Source organism: Struthio camelus, chromosome 3, assembly GCF_040807025.1.
Source record: "Struthio camelus isolate bStrCam1 chromosome 3, bStrCam1.hap1, whole genome shotgun sequence".
NCBI classification, from domain to species: Eukaryota; Metazoa; Chordata; class Aves; order Struthioniformes; family Struthionidae; genus Struthio; species Struthio camelus.
Genome location: NC_090944.1, coordinates 60,159,538 through 60,183,760, shown reverse-complemented (window position 1 = coordinate 60,183,760; position 24,223 = coordinate 60,159,538). Strand labels below are relative to the sequence as shown.

General features: G+C 35.2%; 1 protein-coding gene across 1 annotated transcript in view; it reads left to right on the top strand.

The window, feature by feature from the left end:
• AK9 (adenylate kinase 9) overlaps nucleotides 1-24,223 on the top strand; it is a 79,323-nt gene that overhangs the window by 16,337 nt on the left and 38,763 nt on the right. Inside the window, exons 9-19 of the mRNA XM_009676947.2 lie at nucleotides 1,506-1,580; nucleotides 2,958-3,056; nucleotides 5,074-5,213; nucleotides 5,305-5,485; nucleotides 5,945-6,089; nucleotides 8,855-8,977; nucleotides 11,887-12,044; nucleotides 12,947-13,103; nucleotides 16,984-17,098; nucleotides 17,526-17,593; nucleotides 22,119-22,220. Of these exons, the coding sequence (XP_009675242.2) occupies nucleotides 1,506-1,580; nucleotides 2,958-3,056; nucleotides 5,074-5,213; nucleotides 5,305-5,485; nucleotides 5,945-6,089; nucleotides 8,855-8,977; nucleotides 11,887-12,044; nucleotides 12,947-13,103; nucleotides 16,984-17,098; nucleotides 17,526-17,593; nucleotides 22,119-22,220 (1,363 nt within the window). The remainder of the gene's footprint in view (nucleotides 1-1,505; nucleotides 1,581-2,957; nucleotides 3,057-5,073; nucleotides 5,214-5,304; nucleotides 5,486-5,944; nucleotides 6,090-8,854; nucleotides 8,978-11,886; nucleotides 12,045-12,946; nucleotides 13,104-16,983; nucleotides 17,099-17,525; nucleotides 17,594-22,118; nucleotides 22,221-24,223) is intronic.

Below are 24,223 nucleotides of genomic sequence, written 5' to 3'. Positions count from 1 at the left end.
AATTTATTTGGTTTTTCTCCTCCTGGTACAAGCTACTGGAAAAGCCTTGTGTTTGCTGTGCACTTTACAATTATTGTTTATCTATATCTCTCAATTTCCCTATGAATTAGATAAAGCTATAGATAAAATTGGGTAAAACTGGTATAATGCTGTTCTTTGCTGGAGGAACAAACCTGCCACTTCTATGAAGGGGAAAACAGAATATATGATATCGTGAATCATTATAGAATCTTCCATGCATTGTTCTTAAGTAAGCCAGAGAAAAGTTGTTTAGATTGAAAACTACTGGCTGAAAAGTCTTACTTGGGCGGAGTTAGTGGTTCACTAAAATACTGAATGAATATAGCGATCTGTCATCGGCCCCATTAGAGGTTTAGATGATTAAATTTTAAAAAGGCTTATAAAATGTAAACTTTACACTCCACTAGGAAGACAGACTTTGATTTTTAGGATAAAATCGAGTAGAAATAAGTGTGAAATATTACAGTTAGGGAGGAAACTGAATTAACAGCTAAAATGTGAAATAACTGGCTACTCCTCAGTAGTGCAGGTAACCTGGAAATCTAGTTAATTGTAAACTGAGTCAATAAATATAGCACTATTGCAAAAAAGAAATATTATGAATGTACTAATAAGACCATTGTATGTAAGAGAAACACTAATTATTACTGATAAGACCGTTGTATGTAAGAGAAACACTAATTATTACCTTCTGGGTAGAAGAGTATTAGAAAGAAGTGATCAATTATTATTTACCAGAAATAGGAAAAATAATTTGTTTCATTTATAGCATAGGAGAGTTAGACTAGATGCTAGGAAATGCACTCTGGCCATAAGGGTAATGAATAGGTTACCTAGGAAGGCTGCAGAGTCACCTTCACTAGCCTTTTTCAGAGCTGGATTTAGACAAATATCTCTCAGGAATGGAGGGGATGTTCTTGCTCCCCTCACAGAGACAATGACAACTGACATGGGAGGTCCGTTTTAGTCTATAATGTCTTATTTACTGATAGGAAAATTGAAAATAAGAAAAATCAAATATATTGCTCAAGGTTTTCAGAACTTCAGAGTTGGGACCAAAATTAAAACGTTGGTCTCGTGGCTGGTATTTCCAATATATCTATTAATTAACATTGTCACCATTTCCCACTAGAGAATTGACAGTAATTAGATAATTAGAAGTTGAATTCATGCATGAAATTTTACTTTATCTAGATTATTTGTAGCTATTTTGGGTTTGACCTGGGTTCTCTAATCTGATTTCTGAACCCATTGTAACTATAATTTTGTAATTCTCCCTAGTGATTTATATTGATCACTATTAAAATAGAAGTTTCTTGGTAAGTTTCTTTTATAAGTCATCAGTGTAGTGAAACTCGGTTGTCCACAGGAAAGCTTGGAGTCCACAGGACTTTGATATTTATAGGAACAGAATGAGCTTGAATGTCATTATCTGGTTGACTGATATATACTGACTTGATAAGCATGTCTTCATTCTTAAACAGGACTTGATGGCTGAGCAGGACTCTCAATACCTCATTGAACTGGATGGAAATAAGCAACCAAATGACCTCTTTGCAGTAAGTCAACTATGCACTAGCTTAAATAACTTCCACTGGAAAAAAAAAATCAATTCTGTAAATATTTTTTATTCTAGTGTTGGCTACATTCTAAGTTTAATATAAAACTCATTAAGTTATGATTACAAAACTTCACCTTTGAAATGCCTGCTTTTGTTATTATGTTAAAACATAATTATAAAATTCACCACTCAGCCCACGTATCCATATATGTTATACAAGAATATTTGCAGGCCGGCTATAAACAATTCATATTGTATCTGTGTATTTGTTGTGCATTACATATCCTGTTGTGCATATACAATATATCCTGTATTAGTGTTAAATATCATTATTAACCTTCAAAATTAAAACATTCTCAGTACGATATATTTACAAAATTGACTTAGTGTGCTGGTGCCTTAAATAATGAAGGAATTTTCATGATCTTCAATATTGTTTTACAGTGAAATAGAAGATTTTTTTTGTTTTTTTCCATTTCACAGAAGTTCTGCCGAGTCTTTGTATCTATAGATTTTTCGCTCATGACATAGCAAATCATTCTATGTATTAAAAATGACAATGATAAATTTTGAAGATAAATAGTCTCACTCTATCTCAGAAATAAGAGTTATTTTAAATTAGGATGTAAAGTATGGGGTTGAAAAAGGAGAAACAAGAGATTGTCTTTGATGATGTAGGAAGTGAGCTGCCCTTCAACTTTCCCCTCCTTCGCTGGAAAGGAATTGAACGTGTTACAATTCTGCAAGTATTTCATTTTACACTTATCTTTATTATCAAGAGAAATCCTATACATACAGAAAAAACTCTGTTTTTGCAGAGTGTTATGAGACTAGCCCAGTTATGGCAAAATTTGCTTTTTTGTTTTGAGAATACTTGCATTCAAGGAAGATTTATTTCAAGAAATATTTCAGTTAAATATAGTATCATCTAATTCTCATTGGCAGACTTCTGGTTTAAGTATTTTTTAAACTAAATAACCCAAAGTTGTATTATTGCAAGTCTGCATAATAATCTGATCTCCTAAAGATCCTTTTCCAACCCTATTGCCACAAAGTGGAGCTCATCTGAATACTTCCACTGCTTAGTGTGAAAGAATCCTTCACAGTCTATCCCTTTGGAGGGCTTGGGATTCTCAGCATAAGGAAGAGGTATGAAGGCTGTGATTCAGCATTTTGCATCGTCTTTATCTACCAAATAGCTTGTAGGAGCTCAGCTGAATAACAAACATGACCACAAGCTAAAAATTGGGCCTTAGTGTATATGTGGTCGTTATATAAATAATATATTAAAATTTAAAAAAAAAACCTTTGGGGTCCTTTCAGATCACAAAAGCAATTTTGATTGGTACTTAGTCAAGAGTTATTTTCTCTTCAGTCAGTGGTAGCCCGACTTCAGTCTATGGGTGTCCAAAATGGAGCTCCTATAACTAGACTTCAAAGTCAGCAAGAAGAAAAATTAGAGGGACTGGAAAACGTAAGTGTGATTTTTTTTTTTCTAAAATGTAATAATTATAGAAATATTTTTTATTTTCTGCTCTGAGCTTATATTTGTTTCATAGCAAGCAATTTGTTTTATTATGTAATAACGGCATTTTTTAATCTTAATTTTCCAGAAATGTGGATTTAAGACAACCCTGAAACTGAAACCTAAGTAAAACAGTGTGAAAAAAGTTATCTTTAATTTTTAAAAAGTAATGTTGTTATGACAAATTATGAACAAAATGTCTGTTTTAACAGTGGAATGAGAATGAATTCCTTCCAGGGAAATAAAGAGACTTTAGCTAAAGGATAATAATCTCTGCAGCTGAGTGTTATCTCACAATCTTAACCTTTTTCCTGAACGAGAAATATATCATGCTAATACAAATTTAACAACATCCTGCATAGCTGAAAACACATACATTTCGTTTTCTGTAATTTATTAGCAATAAGACAAATTAGTGTTATATTTTGCCAGAATCATGTCAATAATAATTTGTGCCCCGTCCAAGTAAAATAGAAAAACAAAAGTCCGTGCACCTGTGTCTTCACCTATAACCACCTGCAGTTACTTTTCTCATTTCTTCACTAAAACTTCAAATATATAAATGGTACTATAACTGAGGAGACCCCGCTGATTGTGGTTATGCTTTCAGAACAAAAAGAAAATAAATTTTCTTTTTTCACAGTCCCCAACAAATTCACAGGTGAAGGATTTTCTATGCCCGATTATGTCTGTATTTGTTATTTAGCTTGTGTGTTCAGTAACTGTCAATGTATCTATTAATTTGATCCATGAATTTGTCAAGTTCTCTCTTGAGCTGATGTAAAATTAAGTATCCACAGTATCCACCGAAAGGTCAAGGAGTTCTGTGGCTTAATCATACACTATACATAGAATTACCTCCCTTTATGTTGAACCCGCCACCTTCTAATTCACTGTCTTCTAGCTGTTGATCTACGAGAGGCAGTGAACAGTTTTGTTCTCTGTATTTGTCTTCTAATGCCACCCATGATTTCAGACTTCTATCCTATTCTTGTGTAGCTGTCTCTTTTTTGGACTGAAGAGTTCTGGTCTACTTAATCTTTTTTTCTTATATGAAGACCTTTTTCTGTGGTCATATTGGTCAGTATGATCAGTCATGTTACCTTTCTCTGAAACTTTCCTAATTCTGCTGCATACCTCTTGAGATGAGGATACCAGAATGGCCACAGCAGTAAAGATGAGGGCATGGATTTACAGATAAAAAAAGGAAACTTTATGTTTTATTCTCTCTTTGCTAAACATTCCTAGCATTCAACCTGTTTCTTTCCCTACCATTGGGCATTGACCGGATGTTTTCATGGAACCGTGTATTTTAACTCCAAGATCTGTTCCTGAGCAGTGAAAGTCAACTCAGAGCTCATCATTTTCTATGTAAAATGGCTACTTTAATGCCCAGCTTCTTAGTTTCTAAATCTCCTTCTTCAGTTCTTCACGGCCAGCAGTTTTCTCTACTATTATGAATAATTTAACATAACTATAATCTCTATGATTTACTCACTATTCAACTTCTTTGAAACATCTATTAAACATACTCCTATCACTTGACACTTCTGATATCTAAAAGAGATATTTTGGCCTTTCCATTCCCCCACCTAGATCTTTATCCTTTCTTCATCCCCTTTAGAAGACATAATCTTGGCCATTTTCTCTCTTCAATAATTGATAGAGTTGTATCTCTTCATGTTTTTAAACTTCTGAAAATAATTAATGAAGCTTAGAAGACCTATTTTAAGTACTATTTTTATTGAATAAAATTTAAAAGCTAAATAGTTTCTCCTTAAGGTTGTCTTGCAGTTCTGAAAAAAGGTATAGTTTTAAAAAAGATACTAAAAAGCATAATTTGTTTTTCTTTTAGATTTGCTTGTTTTCCAGCAGAATATTTCAAAAAAGGCTAAGTTACATAGAACTTGGCATGTGTAATCTAGACAAAAATTATACATACTGTTATTGCTGTTTTAATAAACAGGATGAACTTTTCCGTGTTCTCTCATCCTGCAAACTAATAGCGCACAGATACCGATGGCGTAGAAGCAGGTGGGGACAAGCATGTCCTGTGGCTCTAAAGCAGGGTGATATTGTAATGGGGATCCCAGACTTGGCTGTCAGGTTAGTGGAATTTGATACTTTTTATTCTTATTTCCGTTTCATAAGAAAACTGTCTATATTTGTTGGCTTTTTTGTTTTGTTTTGTTTTAAGTTTTCTAGGTAAAATGTACGTACTGTCATCCTCAGAGGCACTGAAAGCATTTATGTTGAATCCACGGCCTTACCTGTTGCCACCAATGCCACTTCCTCCTTGTAAAGTACTAGTATTTGGCCCCCCGTTGTCTGGAAGAACAACCATTTGTAACCTGATTGCAAACAAATATAATGGGAAGGTGAGTATATAAATGTCTTATGTAACAAGGGGATCGGCTGAGGCTGGAGAACCAGTTAGCTAGATACACTCATATTCACAGTGTCTCATTAACATGCACATTGTAAACATTCGGATTACAGAAGAAATATAGTAATTCACTGAAATTCACTTACAGAAAAGCAACAAACTTTCAAAAATATTTTCTCATTTCCCCTCTGCATGCAGTATAGACAAACACTTATGTGTCAAAGTTATTTGTGTTAGCATAAAAATATTATGAGTATCTTTTGTATCTAAGATAATTAAATTGCATTGCAAATTGGAAATTACTTTGTACACAACCAACTGTGCTTGAATTGTATGTAAATTTTTCTAAAATTTGTGGAGCTTTTCCCAACTCTTTTTACTGTACAGCTGTTGAATCTGGTGCTGTATGTCTCTTCTAGAACATCTTTATTTTTTCAAATAACTTCGTTAGGTTCTTGACATGGCCAAACTCATTCAATCCCATATGGAAGAATCAAGAAAAAAAGAAGTTGAGCAAATGCGAAAGGATACAATAGAAACGACCACAAAAGCAGTGAAAACTAGGTTGGAATTAGAAAAAGCGTTGAAAGAACCAGGTGAATAAGGTGTTCCATGGTCTTTGAAGTATCTTATATCTTAGTATCTTATTTGCTTTTAGGTTATTTAACTGAAGCAATTACTGTTACTTGTAAATGTTTTAGATTGCTTTAAAATACCACAGAAGCTGTTACGGATATTGTGTGTTAAACATGAACTAAAAGATCATGAAGTGAAGGCAATAGCTGAATAGAGCTCAATGCTTTTGATATTTTTAGGTATAAATATCCTGGAGTGGAGAGTCACAAGCATGTGAGACAGCTTGATGAGCTTCCTTTGAAAGTGATAATAATTTAGAATCACAAATCACAGAATAGTTGAGGTTGGAAAGGACCTCTGGAGATCATCAAGTCCACCCCCGCTGCTCAAGTAGGGTCCTCTAGAGCACGTTGCACAGGATTGTGTGCAGATGAGTTTTGAACATCTCCAAGGATGGAGACTCCACAACCTCTCTAGGCAGTCTGTTCCAGTGCTCTGCTACCCTCACAGGAAAGAAGTGTTTCCTTATGTTCAGAGGGACCTTTCTGCGTTTCACTTTGTGCGCGTTGCCTCTCGTCCTGTCACTGGGCACCACCGAGAAGAGTCTGGCCCCATTGTCTTTACACTCTCCCTTCAGATGTTTAGACACATTGAAAAGATCCCCCCTCAATCTTTTCTTCTCCAGGCTGAATAGGCCCAGCTCTCTCAGCCCCTCATCATCTTTGTAGCTCTTCGCTGAACTCGCTGCAGTAGCTCCATGTCTCACTTGTATTGGGGAGGCCAGAACTGGACCCAGCACTCCAGGTGCGGTCTCCCCAGGGCTGAGTAGAGGGGCAGGATCACCTCCCTCGACCTGCTGGCAACACTCTTCCTCACGCAGCCCAGGATGCCATTGGCCTTCTTGGCCACAAGGGCATATTGCTGGCCCATGCGTAACTTGTCTACCAGGACTCCCAGGTCCTTTTCTGCAGAGCTGCTTTCCAGCAGGTCAACCTCTAGCCTGTACTGGTGCGTGGAGTTATTCCTCCCTAGGTGCAGGACCCTGCACTTGCCTTTGCTGAACTTGATGAGGTTCCCCCCTCCCCATCTCTCCAGTCATTGAGGTCCCTCTGAATGGTGGAACAGCCCTCTAGTGTATCAGCCATGCCTCCTGGTTTTGTATCATCAGCAAACTTGCTGAGGGTGCAACTCTGTCCCTTCCTCCAGGTCGCTGATGAATAAGTTAAACAATAGTGGACCCAGTATTGACCCTTGGGGGACACCACTAGCTGCAGGCCTCCAACTAGACTTTGCACCGCTGATCACAACCCTCTGAGCTCGGCCATCCGGCCAGTTCTCAATCCGCCTCACTGTCCGCTCATCTAGCCCATATTTCCTGAGCTTGCCTATGAGGATGTGATGGGAGACAATGTCAAAAGCCTTGCTGAAGCCAAGGTAGACAACATCCACTGCTCTGCCCTCATCTACCCAGCCAGTCATGCCATCATAGAAGGCTATCAGATTGGTTAAGCATGATTTGCCCTTTGGTGAATCCATGCTGACTACTCCTGATCACCTTCATGTCCTTCATGTGCTTGGAAATGGCGTCCAGGATTAGCTGCTCCATAAGTTGGTTCTGCCTGGTAATAGATGGAAATTTTCCACTTGAATGAATTTCTGGAAAGTCTAATTTCTGAAAAATTGAAATTTTCTTCAAGAAAGCAGTTTTTCTGGTAGGCTTTTGAGAACATATGAAGAACAGATTTTCCACTCTCCAAGTCTTAAGAGTGCAGCTTCACAAGATTCTCCAGCTCTGGTCATGTTTAGACTTTTTCAGCTGCCTAATTTTTGGAGCTTAATGAATTCAGGAAGTATTTTGAAAAGGTGAAAATAAAATGTTCTTTCAATATTTTTAAACAAAATTTGGAATTTCTGTTTCACAGGAATGTGGGGAATTTTTTAGCTATTTCTTTTGAAATTAGATGCTTTTGAGGACAGATATGTGTAATCATGTTAGGATTAATAAGAAATTGAAGCAGTTGGTGCTAAGGACTTGACATCCACGTCACACATGGGGGACTTTCAGAGCAGCTGTAATCTGATCCCATGGGCTGAACACCTATTAGTGATTTCAGTATAGTAAGTGTGCTCATGCAGCATATTGTGGTTTGTTTTCCTCTGGAAGGAATCCAGTTTGCATGCTCCAAGACTGCTTTGCCATGTGTGCCAAAACATGGTAAGTGGGAATGATCAGGAGATTCACTTTAAAAATGCTCTCCTGGTTCAAACTAAAAAGGTCATGTAGATGCCCCCAGAAGGTGCCACTCTGTTAATGCACTCACATGACATGCAACTCGAGCAGAACTGCACTGTATTCAGTATAAAACTCACTGACTACCACTATGCATTCTACCCAAAATTTAGAAAGTGAGAGGGAAAAGTGTATGGGGGTATGAAATCTGCTGAGTTCAAAAAGTGTTCAGGACTTCTGGGATTTTTTTAAACTCTTTTCTGGCTTTTGTCATATTTCTGTTCTCTTTCTTCTTACAGGGAAAAAGGAGCATATAAATACTGATACTGCTAGAGCCATTTTTCTTCTCACAGGTTGACGGGTACTAGTGGCAAGGGATGGAATAGCGCCCAGGAGGTGTGTTGGGGGACTGTATAGTGTGGGATACTGTGGATGAAGAGAAAGCTGAGATGTAGCTGTTTTAGTCAGGTGGACTTTGTGGTGAAGTATTTGTATAAAAAAAGGTTTTTTACTGATCTAATTTTCTATGAATTTAATATGATTTCATAACTATAGCAGATTTCCAAGAACTTAGTAGTGACAAAGAAGCAGATGACTCTGAAGAAACCACTAAATCCAGAGAAGGCATAAACTTGGAAGAGCAGATTACTGTTGTAAAATCTGACATCACCCAAAAAGGTAAAAAGTAAGCCTTAGCTATTCTAAGCATGTCATTCCATGCTTTCAGCGTGCCTTACAAATTAAAAAGTGGGACGATAATCCTCTTTTCCTCACTTGCACTTGTAGGACTATTTTAAACTTTTTTCCTTGTTACTGATATTGTCATTTTGAGAAACATAAAATGAAATGGTGAATTTTATCATTGAAAGATATCTAGGTTAGTTAACCCATTAATACTATGCCTCTGTACAGGGGAAAAAACTCCCCCTGACTTTTATAGGAACTGGGCATGTATTTTGATGAAAAGTTTGGTATTTTCATTTATATATCTTTTTATAGCATAACATTGTTTCAACAGTTCTTAACAGGTAAGGAGAAAAGGTGTTAGTTCACACACAAACAAAAGACGTGAGTGAAGAGAGGATCCCAGTTCAGGAATAGGACCTTTTGCCACTTGAATGTGAGGAACTTAAAAGTATGCTAAGTTTTAATTAAACAGAACAAGTAATGGGTGTTTTAAAAACTGAAGTTTGAGGTGGGGTATTACTTACAATTTTAAAAAATTATATTCTTAACTAGTGTTCTAGTTACTGCATATGAGAGCACAGTAAACGAGTGGAGTTTAGCTTGAAGAAAATCACTATCCTATTCGAAGTACAAGAAGATATGGAATAAAATACAAGTAAATATGACATGAAGAATGCCTGTTGAGTCCATTTTGTTTCATGCAAAAAATGCATAGGATGCATCAACAGTCCAGCTTCTGCTGACGTAATTGGAAGGGCTCTGTTGATGGCCTTAATGTTCATTGCCTTCAAGTACGTGTGATAATCAGTGTTTTGTTTGTACCAAACAGTCGTATTCCTATTTTTCTATGATTTATTTTTCAATTAGAATGTTTCATTGTTTTGACATATTTAATATCAATTTCTCTTCTCTTAAATTACAGTAATTTTGCATAGTATAAGCAAATAATTTACCACTGTAGTAGCTAAAAGTATGCATACTAAAACATGATTTTCAGGTTGACATGAATCATTAGAGGAATGTTTGCTAGCTGTTATTTCTGTGAATAGTATGCATGCACAGATGTCTTAGGCAGTGTCTTGCAGTCTCCAATATGCAGTTATCCCTAAAAAAATACTTTACTTACAGCTTTCATAGACATTAAGAAAACTTGAAAGTGTGAGCTTTTGTCATTCATATGGGGATGTATTTCCAGGTGTGGCCAGACAGAAACAATAGCTCCCAAAGGTGTGAAAAGGGTTGCAAATTTTAATGGGCTACTATTTTCTAATGTAAAGATTGTTGGCATGCTAAAAATTGAGAACGTAGAAGCAGTGTTAAATAACAAAATGAAGACCTCTCCTGACCTTCTTACTCCCCAGCAACTCTGAATTCTTTGTAGAAATAAGTAAAATACAGTATATTGACAGAAAATTATTATGTTTAATTCAATATACCTCTCAAAAGTAATTCTTTTTTCTAACTTTGCCACAGAGTACCATCAGAATGCTGTAGATACTAGAGGCTCAGCTGGTGAATTTAGATTTATCTTTCCAAATAATGCATAACACCTTATCCATAATAGTAACTAGTACTGTGTAGAGTAGAAATGTCATTGAAATGCAGTTCTGTAATTATACTTGAGCACTACCTCAGTTTTAACAAATCAAAAACATAATATATTACTCAAGAATTACCAATTATAGAATAAATGATAGCAATATAGAATAAATGATAGCAATAGAATAAATTATAGCAATATGTGAACTTATAGTGCTTATCAGTTTCACTGTTAGTCTTGAAATCTATTTCAAGAAATCTAGTAAGAATCTATTGCTCTATTTATTTGTAATTTTGCAGAGAATTCTCTGCAAAAAGACTGCAGACTTGCCTAGATGTATTTCTTTGTCTTTTTGAAAAAACCTTTTATTGCTTCAGTTATATTTTTTCTTCAATGTTATGACATTCTATACCAGCAACAGCTATTAGAGACACCCCTGAGGAAATACCATCTCTCAAGCTGGAGAGATGCAGAATATAATATCTTTAGCCAGGATAACTGTAAAATCTGATTTTTTGCTGTATGTAACACTTAATAAGATATTGTCCCTTTCCTAGGGCGATTGTAACTTACTTGGTGAAAAAACCTGATAATGTGTAAAATTGTGCATGTAAAAAAGTATCAACAAAATCAGTAAAAAATCTTGGTCTAATTACAGAAAGTAAATATGACATTTTTTCCAAATTATACTTGTCACATAATAAATATTGCAGTTGCTATAATCAGTTCTTCACTGAATTATGCTATCATTTTATCAAATTAGTATGTAAATAGTGAACTAACTCTGAATGTTCCCTCAAAAAATTTTTGAATAGTTACAGTACATTGTGTCAGCAATTAATAATCAAATATGAATCCAATATGAATGACTTAGGCATTTTAAGGAATGTAGGCTTCTTGATTGTAGGTGATATACTATCCTGAACTAGGTTTTGTATTAATTTTTAAATTAGTCTGGTCAACCTTTTGATTTAGACTCCCGAGAGAAACTCTCAGGTGCTGCAGGTGAGACAATATTGAAACAATACTTCATTTAGTGATAAAAAATACTGTACAATTTAAAGGGTGTTTTTGAAATGAGACAGCAAAGACAAAAAAATCTAATAACATCTTTATGAAGTACCCTCCTGGACTTCATTTAGTGGGACTATTCTTTGATTCTTTCTCAAAATTATTTTGTAACATTGCTTGACCTTAAAATGACTGCTACATTCTACTAAGAGGTGACTGCATTTAGTGACCAAGAAGTTATTCCTGAGTAAAGGATATTTATAATACTTAAGAAATTTGTGAAGTACTTAAAAGAAATCTATATTAAAAGTATGGTGTATAATAACATTTTTATTTTCGTTTTTTGCAGCTGCAGCAAAAGAATCATTGTTAAGAATACCAGAAATAACTTCTGACCATCCAGAAGTTCAAACAGTGGCAGAAGAAGCTGTAATAAATGTGTCAGAATCTGAAATTATACTATCACCTGAAATATATGCTGAAGTATTAGAAAGCGCTATTGTAGAGGTAAAACTACAAGTACTGCATCACAAAGCACTTTCTTTCTAAGAACTCTCTGTAACAGTTTGTATATTATCAATACATATTGTTAATTTTTCAGTTTGAAAGATCAGTCTGGTGTATGTCACATAATTTAAAAGTTTACATAGAATTGAGGAGAGACCAAATAAGATCATGAAGGACAAATCTATTGAGGGATTCTATAAATATGCAAACCATTTCTGTCTCATAAAGTCTTTGAGCTTCAAGCTATTAAAAGCTGGGAGAATTATTTGAGGGAAGTATCATTGTACACTTGCCCTATTCTTACACTCTTAGTCATTCTTAAAGGTTGCCGAGCTCTATGAATCTTTGTTCTACCTTGGTATGGCTGTTCTTGCACAATACATTCATCACCTTCCCACTTACTCTGAAAAGTGTCTAATTTATTATTTAAATTTGTCTAGCTTGAACTCGGGAATCTTGTTGTCACCTAATAATAATATATCACATAATGAGAGCTATTAATTATTTCTTCATTAAAAAAGTGTTGATGCTTTACTTTTTCATCAGTTTGATCATAGAGCTCAACACCAGATACAAGGGTTTGTGGAAAGAATTGTATTTAAAGGTTAATCCAGGAATCTTGGATTGTTCTAAATTTGTTCACTAGATCGTAAATCTTGAAACTGAAACCTAAATTCTTCGTAGGCAACCTTAAAAAAATACTGATGTGTTAATCTCTCTTTGTTTAAAATGTTTTTATTTCATTAAGGCGTGTAAAGTTATAAATGTCTTATCTTTTATTAACATGAAATAGGGAAGGAATCATAAAGTTTAGAAAATCACTTTGTACTGTGCAGTCTTTGTAAACAGCTCACAGACTGTATTAGTCTTTTTATATTACTGACTCCAACTTTTTATAACAGCTCACTAAGAAGAATAAAGACAGGTTTCCTGGTGCTCCAGAAAAAGGAGGATGGGTAGTGGATAACTATCCTCTGTCAGTAGATCATTGGTCAGCTTTATCAGAAAAAGGACTTTTACCTGACACTGTTGTCTGTCTGCAGGATACAGAAAAAAATGGTTAGTAAATGCACGCTAATGAAACCTCAAATCTTTCCTCCTTTCTATTTTGATACCTGTCTATACAGTATACTTGCAAGAAAAATCAGTCTTTATGTCCCATTTATAAAGTTACAAGGCTCTATAGAAAGTGAATGGAGAAAGAAGGATACAGTGAATCAGTGAAGGTACCCGACATTTCTTATAATTCAGATGAAGGGAATTAACAGAATAAAAAAATGGGAATGCTTTATAAAAACAGTAGAGAAATTTCCACAGACTCCTATTTACAATTAGCAGCACTGGACTCTTGTAGCTCTGGACTCTTGTATTCTGTGTATGGGTGGCCACTAACTAGCTTGCAAGTTGGCTTGTTGTCAGATTTCCCTGCTTGTGCACTGGTTTCCCCACCTGTAAAACCAGGATATAGGTATGGACCTTCTCTACCTAAAAAAAAAAAGGGGTGGGGGGAGGGACAGGGAAGGGATACCTGTATGCAGGTGTCTCCTGTTCCCCATCCTCAGGAAAAAAAAATTGAGCAATTTATTATCCAGCTTGTTATGATGGCTCGGTACCCATGAACCTAGAGGAAGGGATTTTTGCTTTAGCATTTCACACAAGAAGGAAGGTTGGTACTACAGATGAAAAACTAAACACATACGTACATTGTTAAAAGTTTTGCCTGCCAAATTATGTGTTAATAGATTATGTTTGCTTGATTCATACTGCATATCAAGTTGCATTGCCTTGTGGCAATGTATAATCATTACCTGTTCAACCTAGGTTCATTATCAAAATGTCTTTCAGTATTAGAAATTGCCCTTCAAGAAAGGAATGACATGTCTATTCTTACCTAGACAGTTCAAGAAAGCTCAGTAAGTCCCTGATAGTAGAATCAGTCTAGACAGCTTTTCAACCCCTTGTCCCTGAATATAAAAATCAACCTGAGCAAATCAAGCTTACAAAGTTTGCAGTGTACCTCAGAAAAAAAGATTTTCAAAATCTGATTTCAGCCTTACCAAATCATCCTCAACTAAGCTACAGTACCCCAAAGTAGTTGGTCACATAGCTTTGTGAAATTTTGTAATGTCTTAAACATCTTCAGCTCAGAATCTTCCAAATATAGCTGGAGCTTGTATACAGATTCATTTCAGACTGAACCTTTCTACAAAAGTTCTAGATCCACTGTTTGTCAGAAAATCACATTGCCTGTATTCAAGAAGATCCTAACTCAGATTCTTCCAGAGAGAACTTCACGACGCATTTAGACTGCATTTTCATGCCAGATATTCGTTTCTCAGAAGATATAAGAACTTTAAAATGCCCAGGAACCTAGTTTCAGGGGTGCTGTGCATTGTCCTTTCTCCTAAACGCAAAAGGCATTATAATTCATTCAGCTGGTATGTAGTAATGTAATGTTAATACAGTGTACTAAATAACAAATGGAGTCAATCCTAGTCTTTTCTGTAGGGAAAAGACTGAGGTGAGATAGATGCTTTCAGAATTATGTCAATTCACTTCCCAGAACTTAAAAAATTAGTAAATTAACTGAATAAAAGACACGTTTGCCTCATAGTCCCTGAGAGGCTTTATTCTAGATCAGACACTTTGGGAATCCTCACGGGAACTGTGCTGAAATGGTCACTGATGACTGTCCCTTCTTTTTCTTTTAGAAAGGGAAGAACTTGGAGTCCATAGCAGAGGCTTTCAAATGAAGACCTCTTTAGGGCTTTCACATTCTGTACTTCCTTCTTGCAGTGTACACTTCTCTGCCATTGCCACTAGTTCTCAAAAACATAGTTCTATATTACTTGTTCTCATCTGAACAATCCGGTTTATACTCTTGGTAGTCATATCTTCCACGCAATCATCTACTGCTTTTCTAGTCAGATAGTTGACAGATTCTTTAAAGTTTAGTTTAGTTTAGTTTAGTTTAACCTAGATGTTAAAGAGATCCTTCTTGAATCTTAAATCTTGTGCTCACAGCCCTGAGGAAACCTCTGTTTGAACTAGCATCGTTACAGTCTTTTTATCACATACCAGTGAAGACTGCTTTCTTAATTGCAACCTATTTGGCCCTATGTATAAGTGGATTTCAGGCTTGGCAGGAAATCCATTCTTCCCATTTTTCATATATTTGAGATGATAATGAGACTAAGCCCTAATTTTATCCCTGGAACTGTTCAGGCTTTCATATGAATCAATGACAATTTATTTTACCTCAGGGTTTCATTCACTGGTAGGAGGAAATTATTTGACTTATTTTAGATGATAAAGCATATATTTTCACTGTCTCAGCTTGAAACAAATCTTGCACAAGTTGAATATGCTATTTGTAGCCTACCATAACAAATCAAAGTGAAATATGATACCAGCATAGAGATTTTTTTAGCAAACTTCCAACTGCCTTAAAATAGGACATTGCAGGAACATTGTTCTTTCAGCCACTATCAGCTGAGTTACCTGCGAATATGCTCCGTTAGGAAACTTATTTCTGGTTAATACTAGTAGGAGATTTTCTCAGGTCAGCCACTTGGAACTCAGATAATTTGTTATCTATTATTCTAAAAGCTTATAGTTCACTTGCTCAATTTGACTTGAGTAATACTGAAATCCTTCATCAGATGAAACAATGCTAGATCCTCTGAGTGATAAATATATTTATTGGTACCCAAAGAGGAAAGAATGGTTAGTTATAGTAACTGTGATTCTTCTAGATGTTTTGAATGTGTTAATTCTATTAAAGCTGCTTCACTTCAGTTCAATGTCATTTGGACTCTGTCTAATGAAGTAAATCAATACTGATTGGCCTCACTGCTTTTTATAACACTGAGAGAAAGAACAAAGATGGGGAATTGCACATCCAGTCCACCAGGCAGAGCCACTGAAAACTCTCACAACTTTTTTGCAGAAGACTACCCAGGCAGAATTATCTAAAAACAACTGACTCTTCTTTACAAGCTGTATTAAAAAAAAAAAAAACTCCACTCAGCTTCCCTCTTTCAAAAATATGTTTAATCAAAAAAATCAAAAAGTCTGTAATATTCACACAAAATTATCCTCTGCCTCAAATCAACAGCAGCTCAGTGTTCCTAGCGGGAGGAATAAGGATGAGTACAGTAAGGTGGAAGAGGCAAGATCATAATGTCTGCTTTAAGGCGTGGCTAAAGGTGTGGCGTTTTTTGCTTATGACTGTGTTTCTTTGAACTAAGTTATTTTGTTTTATTTTATTCTCTATTTTCTTTTGAGTATTTCCTTTGTTAATTCTTTCTTTGCTTCACACTTCTGTCTCTTAAGTAATAATGTTCTGGAGTTTACATTTTCACAGTACTTTGAGTCATTACTTTGTACTCCACTCCCTGAACTATCCTAAACTAACGTGACTCCACTGATGTAAACAGAGGTCGGCCACCCAGCCATATATTATAACTCTATTTGCCAAAGAAAATAAATCTATAGAGATCCATGTAGGAACAGCATATTCTTTATTTCTGTCAACCTGCTGCAGCACTATAGATATGTATAGTCTTATATTTTTATTTGAATTATGTTTGTTCCTTCATAGTTTTTTTATACACATTCACACAAAATAAACACCAGAGTAATGGATGATGATGTAAAGGAATGTAAGATGAATCCTTTCAATGCTGTCTCCTCATAAAGCCTCCATCATAACCTTCCCATATCCCAGACTCAGTTATTTAGACTCCTGAAATTGAAAACAAAGCTCTGAAACCTTAAAAAGCAACATTATAACAACATTTCAGTGGTATGTATGTCTTTTCTGGGCTTTAAAAAGACGTAGCTAAGCTGTCTGTCATTTATTAAATCATTTTCATATCTCAATTTTAATTTTATACAGCTGTATAAAATCTACTACTGTTGTATAACTGTATTGCAGGAATCTGTGTACTACACAGACTGTACTTAGCAAATAAGGATGAAATTAATGCTAAGATTTTGAAAAGACTAACAGATGAAACTTTAAAAGAGAAAGAAGAAGAAGAAGAAGAAAGGTAAAATATACTAAATATCTGAGCGTTTAAAATGGTCACAAAAAATTCTACCCTTACTTTGTGTTAAGGATATCAGTGCCTTTATCAATCAACACAAGTGTACTGAAAAAGTACATTAAGACTGGTCCTGATATATTTGAAATAATCCAATGTATGTTAATTGGAGAAATATCTCATTTAGAACAGTGCTTACGGTGACAGAAGATTTTCTAGCTAATGTGTTTTCATCAGCTCCAGGCTTTTTTTAATGATACAACAATATTTTGGAGGATAAAATATCTTATCTTCAACTTCTATTTGGTACAAACCAAATTATATTTCAATTCTCAACAGTATTTTTCTGTATCTTTACTTGCATTTAATATATTTGCAGCTTGCTTCAGTAATATTTATACAAATCTTAAGATGAATAATCTTTTAATTACAGAAGAGAAATGCAAGAAATACTGAAGCTAGACGAAGAGCAGCAATCTCTAGAGGCTGCTGAGCAGAAAGGTGAAAGCAAGTATCATTTGTCTTATATTTTATCTGATGATATGTTTCAAACTGTTTAGCAATTTGATTTTTAAGCAGATTTTAGTTTTGAATTCCTTTTTACATTCAGCATCTAGAAAAAATTACTTTGTATTGCTGCCTTTGATCCCTCGACTCATTCATTCACCCATTTCTCTGTGTCATTCTTAATAGATCATTAATCTTTTTCTCTGCCTGGTCCTCAGAAATCTTTCCCCGCAGATCACCAACTCATGTTTATTCATAAACTCTTGTGCTCCAACTGTACTGAATTATTTATTGACTGTTGACCCTGAAATATGTGAAACTATTAATTAGCTTTGTCAAGATCTATTGGGTTGTTATTTCAGCATATCATGTACTGTGAAAGGTAATTTCAATCTTTCCTCACACCACAGTATTTTGGTTGTTTATTTCTCAATGATTAAGGAGTCATTCGCTATCTAGAACTTGAATATGGTGCTTTTGGCATTGTAGATGAAATAACCTGTGTCATCCCTTGAATCTATTTCATAATGTTTCTCTATATATCCATATGATTGTACAAAGAGCCACCGAAATGGTGGTTTTGGTAGCCGTTACTTATGTTTTATGGATTAATGAATTTCAGACAGTAAGGGCAGGCCCTTCATACACATCGTTTCAGGAGGACAAGGTCACTCTCAGACTACATTTGAAATTTGTATGACAAACAGCCTCAGAATTCCAAATAAATCAGCACATTTTTAACACTTCATATCTATCATATAAGCATTTAAGTTCCATCTACTAGTTATTCGTAGGACTTTGTCCTGTTATAGAATAAAGACATGTATTAAATCATCCAGCATTGTTATGATTTTGGATGAGTCTGAAGGGCAGGACTTGCTATCCCTTCTCTAGTAACTTTTCCAAGTGAGTTCTTAATTGTTTTGAAACCTTCTACTCATCAAAATATCTATCCCCTCCCAGGTCAGAACACTCTGCTAGAACTTAGGCAATGGCTAGTCAGAAAGCCACAAAGCTGTCTGAAGTGGTAGCCTCCCAAAACTTCAGCCTAAAGCATTTAAAGGGGAACAGAAATTACTGCAGCAGTGGTTCTGTTAACATGTTAGAAATTTCTGAATATGGTAGTAACATATGTTAGGAATTGCTGAATCCATAGCCCAGTAAAGGCAAGATTGCTGCAGCTCAGTGTCCCCAGGTCAAGCCAGCAGTGAGATTGAAGATGTATTCCCAATCCCCCTTTCATGCCCTCATCCCTCTATTTTCCATTTTTATTCTGCCCCAATCAACTTTGATCTCTCCTTTTCCTTGCCTTTAGTCCTTTCTCTATGCATTTGATAATGCTAACACAATCCCAAAATGTTTTTCCAGCATCGCCTAATTAATCTTATACCCCTATAGGCAGTAACCCCTCCTCAGTCTCAAGGTGCTCCTGGGGGAGCCTCTCCTCTTCACTCAACTCAGTAGGTCTCACACTCAGACAATGCATCCATCTTCCGCCTCTGATGGCCGTGGGGGGAGCTGAGTCAGGGTGCTGTTTGTCCCTATTAGGTTACTGGGGTTCCACCGCCTACCATTGTTCTTCTCCTCCTTTGTGTTTATGAAGATTAGCTTCATAACATAATAAAATGAAAAGGAAAGGAGCTGTGTGTGTTACATGAGGTTTCTCCTTCTACAATAACATTAATAAAACATTTTGTGTAAGTACTCTCTTATTTTACTTCTTTCTGCATTGAGCAGAACTGCTTATTAGTTTTGTTCAGACTGTATAATGGCCCTTTATTCCCTGTAAAAATCCTCACTTTATTTTAGACTTGTGCTACGTTTGTTTCCAACAGTGGTCCCGGGCAAGAGTTAGTAATCCATGAGAAGTGGGATTTTGGGGGCAGGCAACCGGGACAAAATTGGATGGCTCTTTTCCTCCTCAGACAATTCTGTCAATTGGGTCAAAGTCTAGAATTAATTCTAGTTAGTTTCAATGTCCTTGAACCTCAGCAGTCAAAAATGTTGCAAGGCTGAAGTTTCCTTTTTGGCCTTCTTTAATCACTGCCTGGTTTCTTAGAAGGATGTTGCTGTCTGATTTGGATCTGCCGTCAAGATGAAGTATCATGCACAAGTGTCTATCTCAGCCTAAGAACTAGGTTGGGGAGACTTCAGAGGATTTTCTTCCTCTGCTATGGGGTATCCAGGTTTCTCCATGGTAGCCTGAAATATCAGCTAAGACCTGGAGCTGAAATTCAAAACTGAAGTGAATTCTTACATTTTTTTCCCCTTGCCAATGAAACATCTTTGTTTCGATCATAAGATATTGTTTCTATCAAATGGGAATATAGCCAAGCTTATGTTTTGTATTGCTAGTATGTCTCATATACAGTGTCTCTTACGCAGCCTGGCATCTGTTGTATTCTTATAATCATATATAGAAAAGGCCAAGTCATAATGGTAGTGGTAGTATCAGATCGACTGAACTTGATAATTTGCTTTTAATTTTTAATTAGGTAAAATTTCACTTACTCTCTGAAAAAAAACCTCTAGTATTGTAGGGCTCTTTAAATTAAACATAAACTTTAAAGATTTTCCACATAAAGTAGAAAAAGTCTTAAAATTTCTAATAAAACAGATAACTCTTCTCCAAAATGATTGAGTTCTGAGTATTAAATATGAAAGGTTCTATGAAGTTAGTATATTGTCTGTCTCAAACAACAGAGATAAGTTGAACAAGTTCACCTTGGTTGTGAATATCTAACTCATATTTATTTGAGTATATCAAAATAGCAATTATTAATGATAAAAGTAATATTGTCACACACACACTTGTGCTATAAACATGTGATAAGACCTTATTCAGAGAATTTAAAAAATCATGTTTTCCTACGCCTACATTTGACTTCCATAATCAAATACTGACTCACCGAAACACTTCACTCATGCTGCTCTTAGTCTGCATCTGACATCTGTTTTATTTCACGTGTAGTGCCATTAGCACATTGACTGCAGCTTTTTTCCCATGTGACATGTCTTTACAAAAATATAAATTAATTATATGTTCACAGTTCTTTTTTTTATAGCAGTTATGATATAAAAAGGAAAAGTTGAAAAAATACTCCAGAACCTTAATCATGCTCTTTTTGTGTCTCATATAAATAATTGTGCATTTCAGTAATTGCAATTTTTGTGATTACTTCAGGACTGAACACATTCAAATTCATAATATTGTCTCTATTTAAAAAAAAAGGTCCCATTAATGAGCAAGATACTTACCCACCTTCATATCTCTTAATGAAATTAAAAGTACATGGAGAAAGAGATTTTGCATAAATTTTTCAAATGTATTTAAGTGAGTTAGGAAGCTAATTTCAATGCTGAAAATTTCTAGTAAAAGAACACACACAAAAAAACGTCCAGTAACTCTTGCCTGTAGTGTCTAGTTGCAAATTATAGCCCTGCATCTTCTTCCCATCTCCCTTGATACAGTTGTTCTGAGCTCAAATTATTATCAGGAGTTTTCAAACGTCGTTTTATGTTGCTGCTTTTTTATTTTTATCTTCATGTTAAATTCAGTAAGACATTTTAAACAACAAAAAGAAAAATAAATGTAATAATAATTAAAGCTATACTATACATACATAACATTTTAGTATGTTACCTCTCTAGTCTTTGAAGAGAAATGCTTTTTGGAATCAATTGTAATTATAGCATTTACCAGTCAGTTGATGTGTGTCTGATCATACAGCCCCTAAATATATTTCCTTTGTTTTTGTTGACTGGCTTGCATCCTGATTTGTGTTTTTCTACCTCTGACTGTAGGCTTTTCTATAAACTGAGACTGAACAAAGAGAGTTTATTCATCAGCAGGCAGGGGATAGAAAATTACTTGTATGACAGACTTCAGAGCAGTCTTGAAGTGATATTAACTTCAGCGAAACAGTTTGTTTAGCCTTTGAGCAGAGTTGCATAGCCTTCATAGCCACTTTCTGGTCTCCTTCCTAAGCCAGATACGATAATTACATTCTAATATCTGTAATCACAGTATTTTAGTCAAAGAAACTCCAGACTTTGGAAATAGAAAGAATTCTAATTCTTTTAGTCTCTCATTCGGTGAATTAAAGGCTAAGGGATATTGGTTTAGTATGGCTATACTGTCATTAAGCGTGTTCTTTTGCAAGACTTTGTTCTTGAACACAGTTTGAGCATAGAATGCAGAATTTTTAATAAATGAAAAATATTCTTACATAAAAGCACTGAATTAAATATACTACCTCTCCCCTTTATTCACAGTCATGTAGCACCTGAGAGATGGTTTGCCTTTTCCCATATATCAGGTAGCAGATCTTAAAATATATTTTGGACAATGTACAGTACATGATCATCAAAGTAACTCCTTGTTTGTTGGTAGTCAAATGAAAGTTTTGCAGAGTGATCCCAAAATATTTTTACTTCTTTTTTACTTTTACTTCCTAGTGTCTCCATCATCCCTCAATGGTATTGTTAAAGTTATTAATGATTATACTTACGCCCACAGAATTTGAGGATCATGATGAGCAGCCTCTACCTGAAACCAAGCAAGTATCTGAGAAACAGTCCAGAGATTCTACAGGTTATAAAGAAGGCTGTAAACCTACAGGTTAGACTTGGAGGACATATAATATCTCTTACTTGCTAGTATCAATAATTGTATGCCTTCCTTTTTTGCAAGCTTTTACTGTATGTGAAAATTGGCTGTGAATATCATTCCTTCCTCATTTTTTTTCCTTATCAAGAAGTTTATAATAGGGTAGTCAAGTTATTTAAGCACTCATAAACGCAGTTAAAGGGATGTTGTTATTTCATGTTAAAAACAATGTACTAGATGTTTACACTTTGAAAAACAAACACACAAACAAAACCTATTTCCACTCCTGGTGTAGTCTAAATGCCAAAGTAATAAATGTGTACAAGGAACAATGCAAATAACAAATAAAGTGAGTGTTCCTGACATGACCCCATCTTCAAAAATCTGTGGGCACTTACTGCAGAATGAAGTGATAAGGGAAGAAAATCAGAAGAAATAAAAACCCTTGAAAAGTCACTTTTATGGACTGTGACAAAAAAACCCAAGTGAATGACAAATAAATAGAGGAATGAAAAAATATCTGGAAATAATAAAATTGCAGTATTCACAAATGTCTGCAGGTGATTTTAACAAATCCCAGTGCTACAGATCATTTAAAATTTGATGTTATGTTCATATGAATAGAGTTAGAGTAGGTCTTCTCTTACCCTGGAAAGTACAGGGAGTTGAAAGTAATTGCACAAAAATATTGGGAACTCTGAACTGAAAAAGATAAGGAAGAAACACATGTATAGAGAGATTTATTTAGTTAAACTCCATTTAAGAATAGATACAATTAGTCAGTATGAGTGCTGTTTGTCGTAGTTTTTCCTTAAATATATAATAAAACAGCAAAATTATCAGAATGAAAATGGATAAAGAAATAGTTATTTGGCATCATGTTCTCATAGCTTTCCTTTATTAAAATATTTGTGGGTTAAGCTGAGAGCAACGTAATAGTGATTTAAGATCAGAAATGATTAGTCCACTCCCTGAGGCAAGAAATCTTGGTAAAAATGGGAATGAATGAATTTGAAATTTGCATGTGAATGAACAAAATATAACCTGTATTTTTCTTAGTCATCCATTGTCCTGGTGACAGCTTGCTAGTTTTCATGTGGAATCAGGTTTTCTTCTTTCTGGTAAGAGGTAAAATTCTGCAGTACATGAAACTTATGAGCTAATGAAAAGAAATCCCGCAATGGCTTTCTCTCAAAAAGCACTTTGAAGGCAAGCACATCTTTAATAAAAACAGACTATTATTTTAGTTATTAACATATACATTTTATCTATCTATGAGGATTTTTGCAATATATTAAAGTCCAAAAGAGAAGTAAATACAATTTTGCCATGGAACATTTAATTTTAAATAGCAAGTTGTCAAATATACACATTTTAACACTTTTTGTGTCACCTCAAACCTTCTGCATTAGAAAGAATCAACTTAATCTGTAGACTAACCTGCATTTTATTCCAAACTCAGTAAATCAGTATCCATGATATAAGCTTGACCACCAACTACATTTCACTGGAACCAGCTGAAAATTTTTTGGCAGCATATAATTATCAGTAAGTAACGAAAAGACTGTTTTCAACAAACCACAGGATCTTTTTCGAAAAGATAAATGAAAAATACATTCATAATGAAATATATATCAGTTTCAGGGAATGAAAATGCCACTATTATCCCTCATTTTGCTGTTCTGTTTATTTTGTCAAGCCCTTAATGAAGAAGACATAGCGGCTGCTGATCTCTCTGTCTTCACTTTGGCAGGGCTTAAGAGGGGAGGGAAGAAGAACTTCATCTTTTTCATTGTTGAATATGGGCTGAGGACAGAACAATTCATATCCAGTACCAACAGAACACTAAAAAAATGTATTACAGCTTCTCCTCCCCCAGCAGTTCACTCAGAGAATGTGGGGGCAGAAAGCCTTTGAGGAGTGTTTGTCTCTATGGTAACTACACTCAGTAAAAGCAAAGAAGACACAGAGCAAAAAAATATGGGAGACTGCCATACAGGCATTCCCTGTGAAAG